Genomic DNA, 25,303 nt, shown 5'->3' on the forward strand with positions numbered 1-25,303 from the left:
ATTAAATATCAACAAGCGTTTTAAATTAACAATGATTGTAATTGAACTAAATATTTCTAATGCTTAACTAATACTCATTAAATGTTCAACATAACTTATAACAATGACAAAGTTAACATGGTTAAATTATTTTAACACGATTACTAAAAGTTATTTTATAACAGTCTGATAACATCAAAACATTTTAATGTTGATTTAACACTCGTCCAGTTAGTATCTCAATTAATAATAGCGTTCAAATCAAAACAGTTCTAATATTATAGATTGGCATATAGTATTTATATTACAATAACATATCTAATATTCACATTTACATTTAATTTTTTTTGGCCTCATATTTACTTGTGTTCATATCAGATAGTCTGTAGAAACACTATCTACAGCCCGCTAAGTGTGATTATATATGCGAGTTTAGCACAAAATTTACAACTGTTCATTGAGTGTTATCAGTGGCAGTTTTACAGTTAGTTTTTCAGTATATAATAGAGTGAATAGGAACAATTTTTAAATTAAAAACCTGCAGTGCCCTTAAAATAAACCATAGAATACCCCAAAATATAATTTTTATCGAGTACATTAAATTGTTGATGGAATAAATATTTTTACATACTCCAAAAACTTTAATTTTATTTAAGTACCTTTTTTCTATTCACCATGAAGGTGTGGTAAATATAAACATATATAATATTTCAATGTTTTGTATTTAAAATCACTGGTGTATGAATAGAAACAAAAACCTAAATTTAATGAATATTATTTTTTATTACATTACAAAAAAATTTAAATATCAAATTTAGTTCAATAAAAATATTTATTTCAAGTTAATACAAGATGCTTCAACCTTTTAAAAAATCAGATTAAGATAAATAAATAAACAAATAACTTGTTTTGTTTTATTTTGAATTAAAAAGTATATTTGCATATTTGGTTATAACATAATTAATAGAATTTTTTTCGCAGAATGTAAAATTTAGTAGTATTGTGCTGCAGTAAATTAGTCAATATTTTCTTTAAAGGGACACTTAGATTGGGTTTATAGAAAAATGGGTATATGAGTCCTTAAATAAAAATCATAAAATAAAAATTTATACATGTTTAATATGATCAAATGCGAATGTGCCATTTTACACATGTGATGGACCCATTAACAATATAAATTTAACAGGTACTCTTTTAACTAATAGCATTTCATATTAATATTTACAGTTAATGTCTGTTAATTCCTATAAGAAACTTATCTATAAATTTGTAGATTGTTTTCAATTGCTAGATCCAGAAACTTCTCTCATACTAGTTATTTGGACATTCAAGGAATATTTGTGATTTATACTACTCGATAAGTAATTTTATAAGCCTTTATTTGGTACACAGTTATTGCCAAGATTCGTCTCGGAACTTTGTTAAAAATACAAAAAAGAATATACACATTTTAGATCTACTTATGCATTAGATTGGTCAACCGATTATTTATTGTTTACGGCTACTGAAATCATCCACCAATTTCGCTACCAGGTATTATTTGAAGTTCTATATATGTTTAACGAATTTTATTTTGTTATTATGTTGCGCTTTTTATAATTAGTAAAAGTAACATCTTATATGATAATATTTGGAATAATAGTGTTAGTAGGCAATATATGGTGTTAACTATATGGTAACCGCTGCATGTATCTGATTAGAAATTGCTAACTTCATTATCGTTAAATATTTAGTTTCATTTATTCCGTGGTTTTCGATATTTAAATATATATGTTGCGTTAATTGGAAAAACGAAAATTTTAATGCCTACGCACATCTAAATTTTTGTGTTAAAAAAGCATAGAAATAAATTAATACCACAAAATATAACTGCAATATAATGTACGTTTATCATTAATTATCATGTAATACTACCTTACTTGTAATCACATTCTTTTTGAGGTTATGTTTTTTAAATAATTATATATACTCGTTGTTTTGTAAACATTTAAGTATCCTAATATTAAAGAATTTACTTATAAATTGATTCATGAAGTTAGTACCTGAAAATGTTATAACTGTAATTAAAAACCAGAAGATGGGTTCATTTGACGTACACAAAGTGAATTTTTTTTCACCGGAACTTCTGTCTGTAAAGTGCATGTCCATTGAAAGTGACACTAACAAATTGGCTATTGGAAGGTGATTTTTTTTTTTTATACTGGCTTAGTTTTCAGAATTAAAGTAGTTGATATTTTTTTTTAGATCAAACGCATCAATTGAAGTATGGGATGTATCTTATAAACCTCATATTGATAGAATACTTATGTGTGATAGCAGCATAGATGGGCTAGAATGGCATAAGGGAAGATTGTTCAGTTGTAGCGCTAATGGTACAGTTACTGAGCATGATCTTCAAAGTCTTTCTCCTATGGTATAAACATGTAATATTTTATAAGTTTAAATTTAAAATTATTATATATATTTTTATTTAGTATTACAAGACTGTGACTTCTGGGTCATGTTGGTGTATAGCAATTCATAAAAATAGTGAACGTCTAGCTGTAAATATTCTAAAAAACCTTAGTTGGTATTCAATATTTATTAATATTCTAATAGTTATCTATTTTAGGCAGGGACGCAAGATGGATATATAAACATATTTGAAATAACCCCTGATGGATTAACTTATGATAGACTAATGGACAAACAAGAAGGTATATAATAATTTTATTTTTATGTTGCTTAAAATTTTTATTATGTTAGAATTTTTGGCTATTAATCCAATAAATGTTACTGGCTTATTTATTATTGAAAGATTAATATTTTTAACCCCAAATAATAAAAATAATTTTAATAATATTCATTTAAAATTTTGGTATAGTGAACAATACATTTTTTAGTTTTACTTACTTTTAGGTCGTATTAGTTGTATTTCATGGGATATTACTGGTGAATGGCTTGTTACTGGATCAGTAAATGCATTACGAATCTATAGTCGTCGAAATGGTCATGCAGTCCATAAATTACCAACGGGACAATCAGAAACTGTTGTCTCCTCATTAGTTGTTGCTAATGATTTTACAATAATAAGTGCAGATTCACGGTGAAAACATATATTATGATTAATTTATTTTACCATCAGATTTAAATAATAAATATTTAAAATTTTAGTGGGAAGTTATGTTTCTGGGATGGATATAAAGGAATAAATATTGCAAATCATCAAGCTTTAAAAACAAATGCTTTAACATTGTGCTTAGACGAATCACAAGCAAAAGTTTATTGTAGTGGTTAGTAGAAACAAAACATTTTGTATAAAAAATAAAATATTAACATTAATTTGGTTTTTAGGTGTTGATCCCACTATTGTATGTTATGAAAAAATTACTATGAAGTCAGATAGTAATATAGATTGTGGCAAATGGGTTAGAAGTGTGAATCTTTCCGCACACAGAGTTGAAGTGAAATCGTTGATTCATTTTAAAGGCAAACTATATTCTGGGGGTATTTTTTTTTAATATTAATAATATTTTCCTATTATAAATATTTTTTATCTGTGTAGGTATTGATGGATACTTAGCTGTTAGTAGTTACCCACCAAAATTGTTAGTGAAATATCCTCCATTAATGCCTGTAAGTATTAAAAAAATAAAGCATAAAAAGGTCTTTAAAAAAAGAAATAACAAAATTTTCTTTATAGTCTTCTGTATCGTTAGCAACTGATGCTCGTTATGTAATGCTGAAGTATCTAAGTCACTTAGATATATGGCACTTAGGTGATAAACATAAATATGAAAATAAATTATCAAAATTAGTAACTATTAAGTATTCAAAAAATGATTTCATAAGATGTGCAACTATTTCACCAGATGGTACTTGGATTGTATATTCAACAGAAGAAAAATTAAAAATATTCAGTTTAATAATGGTATATATTTATATATGTGTGTGTGTGTGTGTGTGTGTTTATATTTCATTGAAAATTTAATTACATTTCTTGTTTTATTTTAAGGATATTGTAACTAGTGAACCAATGATTAAAAAAACAGATATTCAACCAGTTGAGTGTGATGTTTCTACACAACTAGCTTTTTCGTCAGATAGCAAATACTTATGGTTTGCTACTAAACATGAAAATACTTTAGTATGTTTAGAAATGTCTCATAAATTTGACTTATTAACTAAATATTGCATTGATACTAGTCCATGTTAGTATTAAAACTTATTTTTCCATATTTAATTTCATACTAATATTACTTATTATTATAGATATTAAAGATCTAGTTCATTTACTTGAAGTCTCTAAATCAAATAAATATATTGTAATTGGAGATAGACTAAATAATATTATAGTATTTAGCGAAGGATTAGTAAGTAAACTTATCTATTGATTCTAGAAGTTAATAATAAGTTTTTTTATTCAATATAAACTGAACATTTATTTTATGATTGTATTTTAGCATTATTGTACACTTCCTAAGTATCATTGTCCTCCAACCAGTCTAAAAATACATCCTACCACTGAAAATCTTGTAATAGCCTATGCAGATCGTAATGTAAGTTTTATGATATAATTTATATATAAATACTTTTTTAACATTTTATACAAATATCATTTGATGTTATAATTAGTAAATTATTACCTTATTTCCTAGGTTTTTGAATACAATATAAACAAAAAGGAATATACTCAATTTTCAGAAAATTTATTATTAACTCCTCCAAGTGACTTATTAAACAGGCCATTTCCCATTAATTTTATAGCATTTGATGAGTCTAGAAGTGATGCTGTTATACTTTCTGATGACAATACTATTTGTGTTGTCACAAATGATAATAAGGTAATAAGTTATTATTATTGCATAACTATTTATTTAGAACTAATAATAGCTATTTCAAACTATGCAATGACAGTCAACTCCAGATAAGTCAACAAGTAAAATAAAGAAAAGAGAATCAGAAAATAAAAAAATCTCTGTAAAAATACTACAGAATTATGAGGTAATAATTTATTTTATTTTTTAATAGTATCAATAATAATTTATTTTTTCTATACAATGCTCTAGAATGAATAGATTTTATCCCCTAAATAACTATGTCATAAAATTTGTTTAATTTAAACTTATAACACATTTAATATTTTAAAATAAATTATTTTATTAAAACAATATTAATATTTGAAAGTAAATAATAAATTGAAACATAAAAAAGGCTGCAACTGATATGAAAATTTCAAATTTTATGAACAGTTAACAAAGTTATATTATGAGTTCTTTATAATAGTGATAACATTTAAGTAAGTTATGCTATTTTAATTTAATTTAAAATAAATAACAACCCACTCGGGTAAGAACTCCAATTGTTATAAATACATAAATATGTTATTCAAATACAAGAAATATTTATTCATTAATTTAATTTTTTATAGTAGTTATAAAATGTTTAGCATTTTATAACTGCTCCTTGTAATTTTTAATATTTTTATGATAACTATAATATATATTATATATTATATATATATAATATATATATTATTATGATAGCTAGTTCATAAGTTTATGAACTAGCTTAAATTGTAAATAATAATATTACCATAAAGTGTTTTATTTTATAAAGTTATATGCATTTTTACAGTATGTGTTATATTTTAAAATTGAATAGTAAATTATCAAATATCATAAGAGCTAAAAAATTGGGTTTATGTTTAGATTGAAAATTCTTTCCTGCATCTTAAATAAAATTTCGCTATGTATTTTATACTTTGAATTTGTTTATTTTTAATTACATAACTTCTGTTTAAGTATTAAATGAGTATGAATTTGTGTGCATAATCTTTGCTCATTTACTATGATTAGTTAAAATAAATAATTATTTTAATATCAATTTTAGATTTTTAGAACTGAAAGATAAAAAAAATTTTTAGCGTTACATTAATTTAATCATTATTATTTATGATTTTCTAATATACCTAATGTATTTTTATTTTTATTTTGAAACTTTCAAATATTTTTCTTTAATTTTACTATTGCAATAAATTTTAAATTAATTTAGCATTTTTTTATAAAAAAATAATTAAAGTAGTAAATAATGTATATAAGTTTGATATATTACTATTAATATTATCATAAAAATAATCATCAATAATTATGTATTTATTTTCATAGCATTTGGTGTTTTTTGACTTTTTAAACAATGAAGAACTTGTAGCAATTGAAGTTAATCCATGTACTCTTGTAGAAAAGTTACCATTTGTTTACAAAAAAAAAATATTTGGAATGTCATGAAAAGAAATAGTTTTTGACAAATCACAAAAAAACTATTGTGTTTTTTTTTATTAAATATATTGTGTATCCTGTATAAGTTTTTATATGTTATATAATAATATATCACTAAGATATAAACTTATATCATCCTAAAATAATAAAATGATAATATCTTGGGTCTGGTTCATTGTCTGGAATGAACATTCGAGGATCAGGTTTACTATTTGTAAACATTCGTCCAAATATCTCTAAGTTACAATCATAATGTGATGATCTCCAACCAATAAAACCTATTAAACTCAAATTTTAATTTAATATTTTAATTTTTACTAATAACTCACCAGATGATGTCTGAGGTATGGTAATGGGTGATGGAACTACACTTATCAATGGTTGAATTGTATTCTGTTTGCGCTGTTTTTCTCTGCGGTAATCAATAAAATCTTTCGGCAAACCCAACTTGATAGATTCCTCACTCCACATCTATAAAGTCATCTATACAATTTTTCATTCAAAAAATTATGATCCTATTACTGCACTAACATATACTCAAAAAAGATAACTATAACTCTTACGTTATCCCCAAACACAAAACGTATATTTTTGGATTGAAGTACTAAGTAATGGATAATTTATAGTTTAAATAGTTATTATTTTAGTTAATTCGAGTAGAGAATGTTGTATTGTGCCAGTAGAAATTACTTGTATGTCAATTGAAAAATTAAGTAGTATTACATTACATTTTTTATACCTACATAATTTTCATTTATATATATATACTTATTTTTTTTTATATGAAAACTGTCTATTACTGTAAAAGTTAAAAAAAGGGGTGAGGACATTAATAGTTTATCGTACTTTTTCTATATTTTTCTTCGAATAAAATCCCCATCTTTCTGGCCACTGAGCTTGAAGCTCGTTTTCACGATTTATGTAAATTTTTCTAAAAATACATAATTTGATTCTTAAACTATTTTATATTAAATGATAATTTTAAAGATATTGTGGTTAAACTTACAATCTTCCGTCACTTTGTACCTGATCAACTATTTTTTTCTTTGTCCTCTCTTTGTGAATGTTATTGTTTTTCTTATTATTTGTATTTAGTCGTTTAGTCGATAACTCTTTTGATGACATGTTGAAAAGATTATTTCATTTCTAATAAAAAAATCAGAGTTTTTGGCAACAATAATACAATTTAATAGATGTCTGATGTGTACTACTATGAGTTCTGGACGAAATCGATTAAATATTTTGCTATTTTTCAGCGTTATTTATTGAACTAACACAGTATTGTTAAGTAACTATATATAACAGTGTGGTATCATTATAAGGTTAGACCTAATCATGTTATATAGTTTATTTATTTACTATTTTACTTATTAATTATTTGATACGTAATCTATATTAATAGTATAAAAATGATCTTATTATGCACAGTAAAGTTTAAATTTTGTCCTAATTAAATCTTAGTAAAGTTAAAATTTTTTAAAAACAACAGTAAGTAATTTTCTTTTTCGTCATAAAATGTAACTTTAATGCATCTTCAAGTTTGACTAAATTGTAGAGAGCAAATTATACTTTTATCAAAAGATCATTTTTATTATTAATTCAATGAACCACTAAGTAGGTGACCAGATGCTTTTTAGTATTATCAAGTATCGTTTGTAAATGTTTTTACGGCACACTACATAATTATAAGGTTTAAAGTTTTATGTACACGCTGCTAGTCAGTTTAACCTTCATAAATATTAAATTGGATTTAATAAAAAATTAAAATAATATACTAAAAAATTATAATCTGTCTTATAAGAATTACCACACATTTAAAAACTTCTATTATTTTTTCTTGTAATTTTGTAACGGCAACAATGTTATTCTTCAAATGTATGCACTAAACAGTTAAATTTATACGACCCTTATAATATTACATCATTCATATTATGAGAACTTTTCTAAAGAAAATGTATACTCTCAGTTAATAAAAAATTGAATTTGTCTTCAAATAAATACCTTTGCAATTTAACGTTATCCACCCGAGTGGATTGCTTTTACTAGTAATCATTGCAATCCACTTGCATTGACGTCATGCTAGTCGTTAATGATACTTTATGTTCTTGAATAAGGTATTAAATTGCTAATATAAAAAATGTTATCTAATAAAAAATTATGAGTTTCATTTAATTTTGCAACATTGCAGTCGATGTTTATAATATGTAAATATTATAATATGCACAGACCTCTTGTATACGCAATATATTTATCTGTAAAAAAAGACCACCAGATATTTTTATTTTAATCTATACTAAGAAGATATTTGTTTTATAAGTTTAATTTTAAATAACAATTTGGAATCACAAAGGTTATTTAACATTTGCTTGAAAAATTGTTTAGAGCCAAACAATTATTTGATAGTAATTCATAGTTTTAAAATATTTATTTTTTATACTATTAATTAGTATTTAATATTAATTATACAATTAAAATATCTAAGGTTTTAGTATAAAAAAAAATTATGTTGATTTGTTTACTTTTTAAAAAGTTATGGAAGTTTTAAGAAAAAAAAGTGAAAAAATTGACTAAATTTACCGATTTTTAAATTTGTAATTTTTTTGGATATTTCCCCTATTTGCGGGGAACGAGGGAAAATTTTTCAATTTTTAAGGGTAATGTCTTCAACTAGATATGATTTGTGATCTTTTGACGTATTGTTGAAAGAAATCAGTCCAGTGAGAGCTGAGAAAAAGTAGTGACAGACACAAAAAAAAAATAAACACATCATGGTAAAATTAATACCTTCTCAGCTTCGCATCGAAGCTAAAAAATATAGTAAATAAGGATATACATAATTAATATAAGTATAAGTTTAACATAAACAATATTTTTTAACCGACAGATCGTTCATCTGTTACGGTATATTAGTATATAAAGTGTATATTAACGTAAGTAATTAAACTAGTACGAACTGTACTCACAAAAAAGTCTATGATATATTTTTGTTCACCGCTTTATGAAATGAAAAATGACAAGTATATTAATTAAAATTATACACATGAGAATAATACCATAAGATATTTATAGCACCCATATGGTTTATCATGATATGTTTTGTTTAAAAGCGCACGAAATATGATAAAAAATATCATAAAATACTAAGTACTGCTGAACATCATACTCATTGATTAATGAAATATCTAGATGAAAAAAACCTTATTTTGATGATTTTAGATAACTATTTATAAAGTCAACAAGCTAAAAAAAAATAATTTGTTATTATTTAAATAGAAAATCTATATAATTATTTGGACTTTCCCAACACTGGATTAATCATAATTTCGTTAAAACAATAACTTTCAGTCTATCAATATTAGATTTTTCATTTTGTAATTGAATAATTACTTAGAAGAACTAGAACAGTAATTTATATACTTTTTAATGTTAATAAATGTAATGTATATAATTTAATGAAATAAAAAGTTTAAACTTTTTCTAGTAAATGCTATAAATAAATACTAAATAAACGCTAGAAGAATATATACTTTTCTTTGATATAAATTTACTAATCAAAAAACCACTGTCAACTATATAACCCCTGTGTGCTTATCCCTTCCTCTCTAGCACAAGCAATAACTTTTAGAGAGAAGGTTAAGTATAAATAAACATAAATGGATTTGGGCAATCTTCTGTTTTATGTTCTTTACTAAATTATACATAGATAATTTTTTTATAATAATAGTTTAAGCATTTTCAAAAGACTAACAGTTTTTACACTATAGCACACCTTTATTTTTCTTCAGAGGTTCTATTTTTATTTTATGATATTATATATAAATCAATTTACAAGTAAAACGAACTTTGTTAGTATAACTAAGTTTATTTCTTGCTTATATATACTGAAGAACTGACACTATACAATATGTTAATATATACAGAAATACTGACACTTTTATATATACCTTAAATTAAAACTTATGTTACTTACTATAAATTAAAAAAAAAAAAAATTTCTATACGTTTGCCATAAAGTAACAACTACTTTATAATTTTAGCTTCGATACGAAGCTGAGAAGGTATTAGTTTTACTATGATGTGTTTTTTTTTTTTATTTATTTTTTCTTTTTTGTGCCTGTGACCGCTCAATCTCAGCTCTCGCTGGACCTATCTCTTTCAACGATACTTCAAAAGATAACAAATCGTATCTAGTCGAAGACACTACCCTCAAAAATTTAAAAATTTCCCTCGTTCCCCGTAAACGGAGGAAACCTCCAAAAAAATTACAAATTTATAAATCGCTAATTTTCGAAATTTTCGAAATTTTTTTTACTTAAAACTGCCATAACTTTTTTAAAAATGAACTAATCTATATATTTTTTTTTATAGATACCTTAGATATTTACCTATCATTTGATATTTTTTTGTGAACATTTGACCCTTTATCAGCCCACAGAAAGGGTTACAAAATAGCAACTTTTTCACAAAAAATTAACTTTTGAAAATGTTCCGGAAAGACTAACACTTTTATATATACCTTAAATTAAAGCTTATGAAGTATACTTTAATTTAAAAAAAAAATTTGACCTCTAGACTTGACTTTATGAGGAAAACGGACATCAAAGTTAAAGAAAAACGTACGATGTCCGTGAAAAAATTCTCGATTTTATATTTTATATTTTTAGATTTATATTGCTATAACTTTTGGAAAAATGTTTGGATCAATATTATTATTATTTTATAAATAACTATTATACCCCTTACATCAGACACACTTTTTTTTTAAATCGGATCATATCCCTTTATACAAGGGGGTCACAACTTAACACATGCGTATTGAAACTAGGACATTTACAATTTAATTTTTGAAAGTGTTCCAAAAATACTGATATTCTTACGGAAGCGAGGTACGGTTGCCGGTCGGTAAAACTTGTGTAAAGAAATTTCTTATTCATATTACAATTATTTTAGGTTTTAGCTTCGATGCAAAGCTGAGAAGGTATTTTTTTGTGACTATTATTTGTTTTCTCTGATCGTTTTTCTCTGATTACGTTTTTCAACGATACTTCAAATGATTACAATTCGTATCGAAGCTAAAATATGTGTTATTAAGACTAAAATTTATAAATTACCGGGTTTTTTTTTATGTGATCACTAAAATCACCAAAAAATAGCTTATCCCGCTTTTTAGCTTAGTAACAATCAAGAGGACCGTATTTTGGTCATTAAATTTATGTGCCCCATGTAAAAACAGGTTCCGACGCCACTGAATGCTAAAAAGTTAAAATTAAACTATGTTAATTTATGGAGGTGTTTTGTATTGGACCAAGGCATAAATGAGTCAATCAGTTAAAGCTAAGTTAAGTTTTCAAAGTGATGAAAAACAAAACAAGATTGTCTTGTTTGTACTTTGAATATTACAAATAATTCCATTACAGAACTCCATATAACAACAATTTTACAAAATTAACTAAATTTTTTTAAGGTTGTCTATGAATTATAAAATTTATAGGTCCTTAAAAATTTAAAGTCAATATTATTGTTTTATTTCAAATTGTAATATTAAATTTAATTATTATAAAAATTAATGATAAATAAAATATTGACATTTATACAAAGCTAAATTGAAAAAAATTACCGTTTAACTAAAATTATAAAAAAATGTCTGAATTTCTGAATAGTTATTATATAAAAAATATATGGAAACATCAAAATAACTTTGCCAGTCACAAATATTTAATCAAATTATTTCAACACAAATAAAAAAAATACTAAAAATCTAATAATAAAATCTTTACCATATAAAATGAACTGATTTTTAAAAAGTATTTTATATTAAATTTAATATTATTTTATTTATAAAACTTCCTTATAATTGAAAAAAAATGTTTTTAATTGCTATTTTATCAATTTTATTATTTAATTTCAAAACTGTGAAATCTGTCGATAATGAACGGCATTGTAATTTTTCTAGATATATGTTGAACTATTTTAAACTTAATGAGCATTATTTGTTACAAATGTTTACAAATTTTGAAATGTATACCGAAGAAGATTTAAAAAAATATGGGCGAGCTTTTCAAACTCATGGCGATGTCGTATTGTTGATGATTGAAGATCTACACAAAATTAATAAAAATTATGTTGCATTTGACTTAATGATGGTCAATTTATACTTAAACAATAATTCTGGTTCGATAAATGTAATGTATAAATATCAGGCAAGTAATAATATTGATAAAAATAAAGTGTTTCTTGGTATACAAGGTTTAAGATTACAAAATTATTCTATGATGAAAACATTGACACATTTTATAGATAGTTTTTGTGTTAAAATACCAATACCGTATTTTGTTGAGTATCCTAATGAGTACATAACTCAACAATTAAATATTGACATATTAGTCAATATTACTGAATATTTTAAAAAAAAAATAATTAAAGAAATAGATCCTTACATAATTGAAAAAAGCAATATGACAATATTTCATCCAAAAAATCAGTTATTTTATAATATTATGATTAACCAATCAGATAAGAATTTAGCAAAAGGTACTGAATTAAGACAACACCAACAATTTGTTGATGGTAAACCAAAATACATTTTAGACCTTCTTCGATTTGCTCCTCTTAATATACAGTGTGCCGACAAATCTGACTTGACTATAACTGATGTATTTCGTTTTGTGAAATATCATTATTTATACGTTGATGTAAGAACATTCCAAAAAATTTCATATATAGCTACTTTTTATCCTGTTGGAATGCTTGTAGCTAACTACCTATATTTTATATGTAAAATGATTGAAACTGGTCTAAACCCCAAAAATTACATAAAGAATGACAAATTATACACAGAAGTTTTGGGTGAAAAAATTTAAATGATTTTACTACAGTTTATTGATTTAAATATTTTTATTGGATACGAAAATGGTTTTCTTGTATCTATAAAAAATAGTTTCCATATGTGTTTATCTTTGATTCGTAGCATGCGACTTAAAGTAGTAGATTTACCACATAAAATGTTGAACAAATTAGAACTATTCATGAATAATAATTTATTAAAGTTTAATATAGAATTAGAAACAAACTTTACGAAAGAAAATGTAATGCATATACATGACATAATATTTGAAAAAGGAAATCAAGTTGAACTTTATCTCCAAGAACTCCATAAATATGGAAATTCATTACATTCGATTTTTGTTACGCAATGTTTAGAAAATATTAAAGTTAAAGTCAATAAAAAGTTTTTACCACAAAATTTAATTGGTAAGCATTTATTTAATTTTTTTCTATAAAGAATGATTAATTGTAAGTTACATATGAGGTAAATTGTGAAAATATGACAAATCAAACAACTTTTATTAAATTTAACATATTGTGTTATTTTAATTTTTAAACTACTATTAGAAACTTATTCTACTGTTTTTATATATAAAATAACATATTTTTGATATACGGAAAAATATGTACTATTTTAAATGTTTATGTAAAATATTTAAAAAAAATTTCTTAAAAGCTATTTTGTAGATAATTTAAAAAAATAATTAATTTATTATCACTTTAATGAACACTCGTAATTTTATCCAATACTATTAATAGCGTCGGACTGAGTTCAGTCAACAAATGTTTGCAAAAGCATAATAATTGATATTTATATATGATTTCTCTCTTTGATAAAAAACCAAATGAAAATTGTCTAGATATTTAACTACAATAAAACAATAAGAAATTTTGATATTAAATTTTTTTTATAAAATTTATTCTACTAAAAAAATTAAAGTATTAAACCAATAACTTTTCAACAACACATCAAAGTTATAAAAATTTATAAATTTAAACTATTATCCTAACTATTTAATGGCGTTTTAAATAAGGTATTTTTTTATGTTGGTTATTTTACTCCTAATAAAAACTATTAAGATTAGTATTCCTATTTTCCCTATGATTTAACCTAAGTTTTACTATTTTTGGTAAATTGTTTTTATTTACAGATCATTTATGTTCAGATAATCCAATAGATTATTCTAACAGTACTAAAGATAAATGCGTTATTAACGATGACAATAGTGAATTAAGTGTTCATGATCTTGGAAATAATGATGGTTTGGATGAATTTAAAACTACAAATATAGAAAAGTTCAGAAACCCTGTCTGCAAAGGCAAAAAAAATGAAAGTTTGAATGAATTAATTGACATGAAGGATTTGCCGAAACACATGGTGGATTATTTCATTTGTCCTTAATAAAAAATTATATATTTAAATAATAAAACACTAATATAATACGTTATTACGTTACTTTATATATTTTAATAAAATAATTTGTATAAATTCGGTGATAAATTCTAAGGAACTATGTACGTAATACTAATTAGAGTAAAATGGGAAATTTTCAGTAACTCCTATTTCCTTCATTATCTCTAATTAGTAGTTCTATGATTTATAAGTGTAATATTTGATTAAATATCTATTAAAGAAATTAAATACAGTATGAAATTAATATTTAATAATTTAGTTTTGTAAATTTTACGGATAATTTATAAAATAAAAAAATAAAAAAAACCGTAGCACAGAGGGGTCGCAGCACAGTATAGACGTGGCATAGTTGATACAAGTATAGATGATATCTAACAGTGATTAAAATCACTATCATAAGAAACGCTTCAATCCAAATCTGTAGATAGTGTTTAATTTTAAGAAATTGGTAGATTATAATAAAAGCAACAATAAATCTTGTTTTCATAATTTCATCCCAATTAGTTATTTGATTTATAATTGTAATATATATATATATATATAAATAATAATAATAATATTTATGTTTAAATATTTTTTTCTTAAAACTTCCATAATTTTTTCAAAAATTAATAAATCAACATAATTTTTTTTATATTGAAACCTTAGATATTTTCAACTTTGAAATAATTTAACTTTTTGAAAAATAAATAGATCAACACAAAATTTAGTTTCTAAATACTTTATATATAACCTCTATCATCCGACATACTTTTTTTTAAATAGGTTTATTTACCCTTATAATGGGGGCATTCAAAACTTGAAAAATACATATAAAAAGTAGAACTTTTTCAAATTACCTGTTTAAAATACTACGTCTTTAAAATATATGTTAAATTAAAGCTTATGTTACGTTCTATAAGTTAAAATTTTTTTTAAAAAATCGGTAGCAAAGTGGGGTTGCGGCACAATATGGACAAGGCATAGTTGGTTCAAGTATAGATGATATCTGACAGTGATTAAAATCACTATTATAAGAAACGCTTCGATCCAAATCTGTAGATTGTGTTTAATTTTAAGAAATTGGTAGATTATTTTAAAAGCAACAATAACTCTTATTCCCTTAATTTTATTCCAATTAGTTATTTGATTTATAATTGTAATATATATATAAATAATAATAATAATATTTAAGTTTAGTATGAAATTGATATTCAATAATAAAATATTGTAATTTTTACGGAGATATAAAAATAATAAAGTAGTTCGTATTTCTTTACTTTTAACGCATATTAAAATTAGAAGGGCTTGATGCAATACTTTTCAATAAAAAATGTTTGTTGCTTATAACAAAGTTATAAGTTTTATACACTGGACTACAAGGAACTTTCATCAGAAACAAAAATATACTTTTCTAAATCAACTTTACGCAAAGTGTTTCAAATGTACAATTAGACTTTTTCTATCACTTCTAAGTTTTAACATTATTACTTATTATTAAAAAATAAGTATTTATATGTATAAAAAAAAATGAAGAACAAAAAAAAATTGTTTTAAATTAATATTGATTTTGATTATTAATATGTTAAAAATAACGAAAATGACATATTCCAAATTTGTTGGTAACATCATGTTGCTATATAAATCATTTCTAAACTTGGGACAATTATAGATGATATCTGACAGTGATTATAAATTTAAATAAGATTAACTGTCTATGTTATATCAATTTGATTCTTATAATATTTATGAAAATCGGTGTACTCCCCTTTTCAGGTATTTTAAAAGAAAATACAAAACCTAGAATTTTAACACAAAAATAGCATATTTTTAAATACGGTAGTCATTTTCATCATGAAGACAAATTTAAAGAACCTGAAGGTTTTCTGTAACGTGAAATAACATCGGTTTCCAGCTTTTACTCTCAGGTTTATTTCCTCATGGTAATTATTGCGACTATTTATATACAGTCCTAGATATTTAAAGCTTTCTACTTTTTCGAAACGATAATTTTCAATGTTCAAATTTCTGTTTTGGTGTAATTGATTACCTTCACCAACTGCCATTATTTAAATATTTAGTTTTCCCTTCATTTATCATAAGCGCTCTACTCAATCATAATCTACTCAATTAAGCGTATTATAAAATTTGATTATAATTGTAAAAATCCATCGTTAAATTCAGGCGAAACTAAAAATAATTTTTTTTTTAGATTTGTATTTTATATAGCAAAATATTACAAAAAAATTTGGAATATTATAGACAGGTAGTAGCACACACAAATAGAGCTAAAAAATTAATAAATTACAAAGTAAAATTATTTACTTTTGTAGTTGAATACTTTTATCATATCAAATCGACAATAAATACTTTAAAAATATTAGAAATGAATGATTTTAATTGTTTGTATGGAAAAAGCTGGCTAAGCTACTTTTTATATAAATAAGTAATTTTTTTTCAATTTTTAAGGGTAATATCTTCAACTAAATACCAATTGTAATCATTTGATGTATCGTTAAAAAAAGTAGGTCAAGTGAGGGTTGGCAAAATAAATCGTAGCCACAAAAAAAACCACATAGTAAAATGACATTATCATGAATAAGAAATTTCTTCTCACAAGGGGAGACTATAGTGATGGGATCCTTGATATTTATTGTAGTTATTGAATCTAAATGAGATAAAAATCAAATAATTTGAAATTTTTTTTTAACTCGAAAAAAAATGCAAAATGTTAATAGCCACAGGTGGATTCAAACCTCGTACCTTAAGCATGAAAAACACAAGTGTTACCGATTCGGCAACTGTTCGTTGCTTTCGTCGCATGATAAAATAAGCAATTTAAGCTAATTCAAATTTAAATATTAATTTTTCGACATTAAAAAAGTAAAAATATTTAAATAAGTTTAATTTCTTATGTCTTATACATTTTTTTTCTATGTCTATTAAATTATATAATATTCATAAAAGTCAGTGTATTCCCCTTGTAGGATATTTTAAAATAAAATAAAATACAAAACACAGAATTTTAACACAAAAATAGCATATTCTTGATTACGGTAGCCATTTTCACCAACAAGAATATGTATATTTCGAATTTTTTTTCTTTCATAGTAAAGTATATAATATAAGCTTTAATTTAAGATTAAATAAAACTGTGAATATTTCAGGAATATTTTCAAAAGTTAAGTTGAAAAAGTTAGTGTTTGTAAAAAAGTTGCTATTTTAAATCCTCCCCTGCGAGTTGAATAGTGTTAGATTTTCAAAAAAAATGATATCAAATGAATGGAAATTACCCAAGGTTTCAATATAAAAAAATATTATTTTGTTGTTATTAATATTTCAATAAGTTATGGTAGTTTTAAATACAAAAAGCATCACGATAGAAGCTGATTTGTTTTGCAAGTTTTACATTTTTTGCTAAAAAAAATGATATCAAATGAAAAGGAAATATCTAAGGTTTTAATATAAAAAAAATGATGTTAATTCGTTGATTTTTGAAAAAAATATGGAAGTTTTAAAAAATAAAAGTGAAAAAAATGACAAAATTTACCGATTTAAAAAATTGTAATTTTTTTGGAGATTTCCCCATTTGCGGGGAACGAGGAAAAATTTTTCAATTTTTAAGGGTAATGTCTTCAACTAGATACGATTTGTGATCTTTTGACGTATTGTTAAAAGAAATCGGTCTAATGAGAGCTGAGAAATAGTGGCAACAGACACAAAAAAAAAATAAACACATCATGGTAAAATTAATACCTTCTCAGCTTCGCATCGAAGCTAAAAAATATAGTAAATAAGGATATACATAATTAATATAAGTATAAGTTTAACATAAACAATATTTTTTAACCGACAGATCGTTCATCTGTTACGGTATATTAGTATATAAAGTGTATATTAACGTAAGTAATTAAACTAGTACGAACTGTACTCACAAAAAAGTCTATGATATATTTTTGTTCACCGCTTTATGAAATGAAAAATGACAAGTATATTAATTAAAATTATACACATGAGAATAATACCATAAGATATTTATAGCACCCATATGGTTTATCATGATATGTTTTGTTTAAAAGCGCACGAAATATGATAAAAAATTACCAACACGGATGTTTTTCATTTGTCAGATTGAGATTGAGGTGAAATCCAAGCGAGTGTTGTGCTTGAACCAGTTCAATAAAGTTGCCGATCAATTTTGCATTTCAACTTCGGCACTAGTCGGCTTCCAGTACCTGTTAATATTAGCGCTGCACACAATTCAAGTCGAAGCAGTGATGTAGTTTTTATTGACGCGGCCTTGGACTTCGCTTGTAATAAACTCGCCGTGTGACAATCGTTTTCATCAAATCTACTGTAACGACAATCTAATGTGAATACATGCACCATACGCTTTAATAGATAAATCGGCAAAGCCGTTTAGCTGTAATTCACACAACACATGTCTCGGAATACTGAACTCGTATTAATTGTGTACTGTACTTACGCCATTTACCAGCAACTTCTACCGTAACGGGTTCGTCCCATCCAAGTCGAATACGCCATAAACGTTACACGATCATTTTTGCAACCAATAACGTCGATCCGAGCAAACCAAGGGTTCGAAAATTGTCCTTATATTCGATAAGATTGTACGCTTATTGTTTTCACTTACTGTACATTTAAATGAATCCGATGGCGGGTCCCAACACAAGTGCAAATATTGTTGTCGTGTCGTGAGCGATAACGAGCGGGACGTCGCTGTCTGTGTCGTATACAGTAGTAAATAAATTACTTATTAAACTGTTGTCGTTCGACGACCATTTACTATGTAAATCTAGACACATTTCACGAATGCAATAATATTGTCTCTTAATGTTAATGCCTCTGTCCGTTTCATTGCACCGCCAAAAAGTCAATAACCAATGATTGATACGCGTCAAGGGATATCGAATGAATTCACATTCTGCCAACTTTTCTAGGCAAGTTGTTGACGAATAACTTGCACTTATTGTACTGTACGTCACAGTTCGCAGGCGGTAGATTCTCAGTGGCACCTTTGGATTATCACGTTCAAGAATCCTCACGATGGCACTCGCCGATTTTTATCTGTCAGTACATATTTTTTTTCGATATCCGCTGTCAGTACACTTACGATACCGAATCAGAATATAAAGTAGATCGTCCTGGATGACGGGCTCCTTTAATAATACGTCATTAAGACTAAGACCCGAGCATGATGCGTCAAAAACGAGGAGTCGAAGATTTGTTTATTAATTATTCATGACATCATGATGAGGTAAATAACAACAGCGTAACTCCTTTTTATTTCGCTCCTGATCAGTCACAAGTTCTATGTGCCCTATCTGTTCGTATTCGTTCATGAATTTTGAATATTCTGCCCGCATATCGGAATTTGACTGTAGACGCCGTTCTATCGATAAAAATCGTTTTTTTAACACGCTTAAATTAGTTTCACCTGTATGTATGTAACTCTCCAAACGCCACGCGTTATCGCATATTCCGTTGTCTAGACTAGACTGTCATAACGCATTCACCCCACCCCGCGCCTCGCTCGTCACACGCCGGCAATACTATTCCTGTATAAATTTATTTTTGGTTATCGTACCCGTACACACGTGCGTGTCATCAATATTATATATATATAAACAAATTTTTATTTTGACTGACCAATATCATCCACGTGCATACAGCTTACGTATATATTCCTACCGCCGTTTAAACCTCAGGTATAACGTTAGTCCGACCCGCCCGCCCACAAAACACGGCTATACCTCGTGCATGATACGTTTACGTACTTAAGTCGCTCTACATGTATACAGGGTGTTCAGTAAGTCAGGAAACGGGTTTCTATTGTTCTCATTGTTACAAACAATGAGAACAATAGAAACCCGTTTCCTGACTTACTGAACACCCTGTATATATACTCTAATTACTATTAAAAATATATATTAACACACTTTATTCTTATTTAGAGATATAGAACTCATTCATTCCGATTACAAAGGATGATTTCCGTATCGTCATTTTTCGTCACTACCTCCATGTTCCGGGAGTGGGTAATTTACGCGCCCGCTGTTTTCCTTGGATGTGGGAGCCGTTTTTCAGACTCCCTCCCCGGAATCGAACCCTGATTTCCCGTTACCCGTTATCACCATGATATTGATAGTAACTACTATCATAACATGGAACTAAAAAGTAAAAAATAAATATAGTTTAAAAAAACTAAAAAAACACGCTTTTAAAGTACATCAAACTAAAAAGTTAAAAATAATTATGAAAAAAAATACTAGTATTATTGTGATGAAAGCGTTTAAAATAATTTTTAGTTCGATGTGCTTTAAAAGCGTGTTTTTTTAGTTTTTTTAAACTATATTTATTATCTATTGTATGAGTTACCTAATTGAATAACATTACTTTGAATGGCAACTGAACTTTGAACAGCCCGATCAAAATATTTTTCGTACACATTTTCTTCTGAAGTCCATGAATTTTTGCTGTGTACTCTTTTAAATATCAAAACTTACTATATATATATATGTTCTAGTGACGGTTAAGCATCGTCAATGACCGTAAGGAATACTGCCGTTTGTAGACTCATACTATTGAGTCGCTTATTCTTATGAACTAGCAATAACCCATCTGAACTTTGTTTCTTGGAATACAGAACCGTCTGATCGTGAACTTATTTTCCCGGTATGCATCAAATTGTAGAAGTGATCTGAACCGTTATCAAGTCGATTTAAATGGCACGGTGCATCGCGGATTTGCTAAGACTATTGACTTAGGACTCACATAGCTACCATTTATTCGAGTGACCGGTAGGTTACTCGTAATGCGTTCAACAACCGATTATGATAAAAGACTAGGTCATCGATACATCGAGTAATTTTCTGGACAAAAATAAGTCTCTATTAATTTTGTATAATTCAAAATGAGGATGTAATCCTATAATTATAACTCAAACACTTTTCCTATAATTAAATAATATCTATGCTATCAAATTTTTTTTTTCAAGTACTTTTAAAGTTCATATAAACAAAAAATTAAATTACACAAATATGATTTTTAAATTAAAAATTCAGAATTTTATAGTTTTCATAAAATTAAGATCACGAAATAGGGTTTTATTTTCCTGTTGAACAATGTTCATGAAAATGAAAATTTTCCATTTTTCTCTAGTTAATATTATATACAAATGTCCTAAGAATATATAACCATGTTTCATTTTACTAATTATGTCCATTGTTTCTAAGATGATTCCATAAAATTATTAAAAATTGTTATCTAAAAGTATAATGAAAAGTACATATTAAAATTAAATGAACTATTATGTGATGAAATTATAAATTTGATATAAATGTTTAAAATAACGCAAGGTATTATAATAGCTCTATTACAAAAATATAATTTTTTATGCAGAACTAATGAAATAATCCACCATGTGTTTTGGCGAATCCTTCATGTCAATTGATGGATTTAAACTTTTCTCTTTTTTGCTATTAAAAATTGCGTTTTTGATATTTTCAATATTTGTAATTTTAAATTCGTCCAAACCATCATTATTCCCGATGTCGTAAATATTTAATTCACTACTTTCATCGTTAATAACGCATTCATCGTTAGTACTCTTACAATAATCTATCGGATTATCTGTGCATAAATGATCTGTAAATAAAAATAAATCTTAAGTTAGTATTTATAAAAGTTTTATATCAAAATTTCTTCCTATTGAATCATAGTTAAATAACATTTTAGATTAGCGTTTTATCAAAGAAAGATATAGTCTATAAACATTTAATTCAATATCAACAATCATCATACATTTTTTTTTAATGAATAACTTATTCAGAACATTAGTTTAGTTGAGTACCATTAAATATACAACCAACAATTTCTACAAATTTAAAATACTCTAGATATTTTATTACAGTTTATATTTTTTATAAGTAAAACTTTACTTATCAAGTGTTCCTTAAAATGTATCCTCAAAATAGCTTTCTAAAATTTTTTAAAAATACCTACTTATAAACTATTAAAATTGTACATTTTTTCCCGTGTATTACAAATACGTTATTTTTTATATAAAAACTGTAGAATAACTTTCTAGCAATAATTTAAAAATAATTTTTAATTATTAAAGTAATGCAATATGTTAAATATAATAATAATTATATTTTCGAAATTTACCTATAAAGAATATTTAATTTCTTATAAAATCATGCCTTAGAGTAAAAATAAATGAAAATAAATGCTTACCAATTAAATTTTGTGGTAAAAATCTTCTGTGGACTTTGCTCGTAATATTTCCTAAACATTGCGTAACAAAAATCGAATGTAATGAATTTCTATATTTATGGAGTTTTTGGAGATATAATTCAACTTGATTTCCTTTTTCAAATATTATGTCATGTATGTGCATTACATTTTCTTCCGTAACGTTTGGTACTAATTCTATATTAAACTTTAAAAAGTTATTATTCATGAATAATTCTAATTTGTTCAACAATATATTTGGTAAATCTGGTATTTTAAGTGACATGCCACGAACCCAAGATAATATTACATATAAATTATTAATAATAGATACAAGATAATCATAAGCGNGATAATATTATATATAAATTATTAATAATAGATACAAGATAATCATAAGCGGTTCCCATAAAAATATTGAAATCAATAAAATGTTGTAAAATCATTTTTATTTTTTTACCCAACTCATATATACATAATTTATTATTCTTTATATAATTTTTAGGGTTTAGACCAATTTGTATCATTTTACTAACAAATTGTATATAGTAGGCAATAAGTATTCCAACAGGATAAAAAGTGGCAGCGAATAAAATTTTTTGGTATACTTTTACATCAACGTATAAATAATGATATTTCACAAAACGAAATACATCAGTTATAGTCAAGTCAGATTTGTCGGCACACTGTATATTAAGAGGAGCAAATCGAAGAAGGTCTAAAATGTATTTTGGTTTACCATTAACAAATTCTTGATGTTGTCTTAATTCAGTACCTTTTGCTAAATTTTTATCAGACTTGTTTAACATAATATTATAAAATAACTGATTTTTTGGATGAAATATTGTCATATTACTTTTTTTAATTATGTCAGGATCTATTTCTTTAATTATTTTTTTTCTTAAATATTCAGTAATATCGACTAATTTGTCAATCTTTAATTGTTGAGTTATGTATTCATTAGGATACTGGACAAAATACGGTATTGGTATTTTAACACAAAAACTATCTATAAAATGTGTCAATGTTTTCATCATAGAATAATTTTGTAATTTTAATCCTTGTATACCAAGAAACACTTTATTTTTATCAATATTATTACCTGCCTGATATTTATACATTACATTTATCGAACCAGAATTATTATTTAAATATAAATTTACTGTCATCAAATCATATGCAACAATATTTTTATTAATTTTGTGTAGATCTTCAATCATCAACAATACGACATCGCCATGAGTTTGAAAAGCTCGTCCATATTTTTTTAAATCTTCTTTGGTATACATATCAAAATTTTTATACATTTGTAACAAATAGTGCTCATTTAGTTTAAAATAGTTCAACATGTATCTAGAAAAATTACAATGCCGTTCATTGTGGACAGATTTCATCGTATTGAAATTAAATAATAAAATTGATAAAATAGCAATTAAAAACATTTTTTTTAATTATAAAAAATTTTATAAATAAAATAATATTATAATTTAATACAAAATACTTTTAAAAAATCAGTTCATTTTATATGGTAAATATTTTATTATTAGATTTTTAGTATTTTTTTTGTTTGTATTGAAATTATTTGATTAATTATTTGTTACTGGTTGAATATTTTAATGTTTACTATCTATTTTTTATCATAGTTGCTTTTTAAAATTTAAATTAATATTTTATACTTTTTGTTAAATGGTAATTTTTTTCAATTTAGCTTTGTACAAACGTAAATATTTTATTTATCATTAATTTTTATTATAATTTAATTTAATATTACAATTTGAAATAAAACAATAATATTGACATTAAATTTTGAGAGACCTATAAATTTTATAAGTCATAAATAACTATTATGGAGTTCTGTAATGGAGTTATCTGTAATATTCATTATACAAACAACACAATCAAGTCTTAATTTTCATCACTTTGAAGACATAATTTAGCTTTAACTTATTGACTCATTTATGTATTGATACAATTACAATATAACTCCATTAATGAATATAGACAAAATAATGTAATTTAATAATAACTTCTTAGTATTCCTCATTACTGTTAAAATTTTAAATTCTAATATCAACATTTATAAAGTGCATTTCAAATATAATTTAATTACATTGTATTTTAATTTTTATAAATTATAATTTACTCCATATGGTGTGATTTTCGTTTTATATAATGTATATTGTAAAAGTAAGATTTATCCTATAATTATATGAATATTTATAATACTATATAAATATAATATACAGAGTGGAACGGATCTAACTGATAATTCATATAACATGATCTACATACATATTTTATACTTTTTTTTTTATCAATTTTTACAATATAGAACTATATTTAAAATATGTTTTATGTTATTTTTCGCAATTACAAAAAATATTTTAAAAATTAAATTTTTTTAAGATTTTAAGATAGCCATTTTATAGATAATTTTTAAAGAAAAATTGTGATACCAAAAACTCTTTTTTTAATTCAGTAGTTACGTTTATACAGCATTTTGAAATTTGTTAGATTAAAATTTTTTATACAATTTTCCTATGGTATCAAATGTCAGTCAATATTATGTAAAGTACAAAAGTAAACACTTATT

The 25,303-nt window shown here is 24.9% G+C and overlaps 4 protein-coding genes across 8 annotated transcripts in view; 2 read left to right on the forward strand and 2 right to left on the reverse strand.

The window, feature by feature from the left end:
* The first annotated feature begins 483 nt into the window (after nt 1–483).
* Nucleotides 484–6,321, forward strand: LOC126901791 (U3 small nucleolar RNA-associated protein 4 homolog). Of its 3 annotated transcripts, XM_050678551.1 has the most exons (18): nt 484–660; nt 961–1,165; nt 1,253–1,512; nt 2,015–2,160; nt 2,224–2,392; nt 2,454–2,522; nt 2,591–2,675; nt 2,878–3,064; nt 3,133–3,251; nt 3,313–3,465; nt 3,524–3,594; nt 3,662–3,889; nt 3,974–4,169; nt 4,231–4,331; nt 4,422–4,517; nt 4,617–4,802; nt 4,876–4,962; nt 6,126–6,321. In XM_050678551.1, exons 4-18 carry the CDS (start codon nt 2,057–2,059, stop codon nt 6,243–6,245), a joined length of 1,971 nt encoding a protein of 656 aa, XP_050534508.1. In that variant the 5' UTR covers nt 484–660; nt 961–1,165; nt 1,253–1,512; nt 2,015–2,056; the 3' UTR covers nt 6,246–6,321. The 3 variants fall into 3 exon arrangements, with proteins under 3 accessions (XP_050534508.1, XP_050534509.1, XP_050534507.1); XM_050678552.1 differs by lacking the exons at nt 484–660; nt 961–1,165 and having other exon boundaries at nt 1,250–1,512; XM_050678550.1 differs by lacking the exons at nt 484–660; nt 961–1,165; nt 1,253–1,512 and having other exon boundaries at nt 1,918–2,160.
* Nucleotides 6,322–6,368: 47 nt separating this feature from the next.
* LOC126901798 (uncharacterized protein C20orf85-like) lies at nt 6,369–7,375 on the reverse strand. The gene is made up of 4 exons (XM_050678563.1): nt 7,243–7,375; nt 7,083–7,167; nt 6,566–6,707; nt 6,369–6,514 (listed from the first exon to the last, which is right to left on the reverse strand). Exons 1-4 carry the CDS (start codon nt 7,359–7,361, stop codon nt 6,369–6,371), a joined length of 492 nt encoding a protein of 163 aa, XP_050534520.1. The 5' UTR covers nt 7,362–7,375.
* Nucleotides 7,243–25,303, reverse strand: part of LOC126901793 (uncharacterized) — a 30,158-nt gene continuing 12,097 nt past the window's right edge. Inside the window, exons 2-6 of one of the 2 annotated variants that reach the window (XR_007703120.1) lie at nt 20,854–22,122; nt 18,390–19,867; nt 8,238–8,488; nt 8,044–8,118; nt 7,243–7,382 (exon numbers count right to left, since the gene is read on the reverse strand). Coding sequence is in view for 1 of the 2 variants with exons in the window: in XM_050678554.1 (XP_050534511.1) it covers nt 21,869–22,122; nt 22,714–22,908; nt 23,813–24,152 (789 nt within the window). In the remaining variant the exon portion in view is untranslated. Of the gene's footprint in view, nt 7,383–8,043; nt 8,119–8,237; nt 8,489–18,389; nt 19,868–20,853; nt 22,123–22,713; nt 22,909–23,812; nt 24,179–25,303 lie in introns of those variants that run through there. The other variant, XM_050678554.1, reaches the window with a different exon arrangement.
* Nucleotides 12,072–14,992, forward strand: LOC126901796 (uncharacterized). 2 transcript variants are annotated; one of them, XR_007703121.1, is made up of 2 exons: nt 12,072–13,487; nt 14,213–14,989. XR_007703121.1 is itself a non-coding variant. In XM_050678561.1 (2 exons), the coding sequence occupies exons 1-2, from the start codon at nt 13,097–13,099 to the stop codon at nt 14,461–14,463; spliced, it is 642 nt and encodes a 213-aa protein (XP_050534518.1). In that variant the 5' UTR covers nt 12,072–13,096; the 3' UTR covers nt 14,464–14,992. The 2 variants fall into 2 exon arrangements, 1 of the variants encoding a protein (XP_050534518.1); XM_050678561.1 differs by having other exon boundaries at nt 14,213–14,992.

This window comes from Daktulosphaira vitifoliae, unplaced genomic scaffold (assembly GCF_025091365.1).
Source record: "Daktulosphaira vitifoliae isolate Bord-2020 unplaced genomic scaffold, ASM2509136v1 Scaffold_3, whole genome shotgun sequence".
NCBI lineage: Eukaryota > Metazoa > Arthropoda > Insecta > Hemiptera > Phylloxeridae > Daktulosphaira > Daktulosphaira vitifoliae.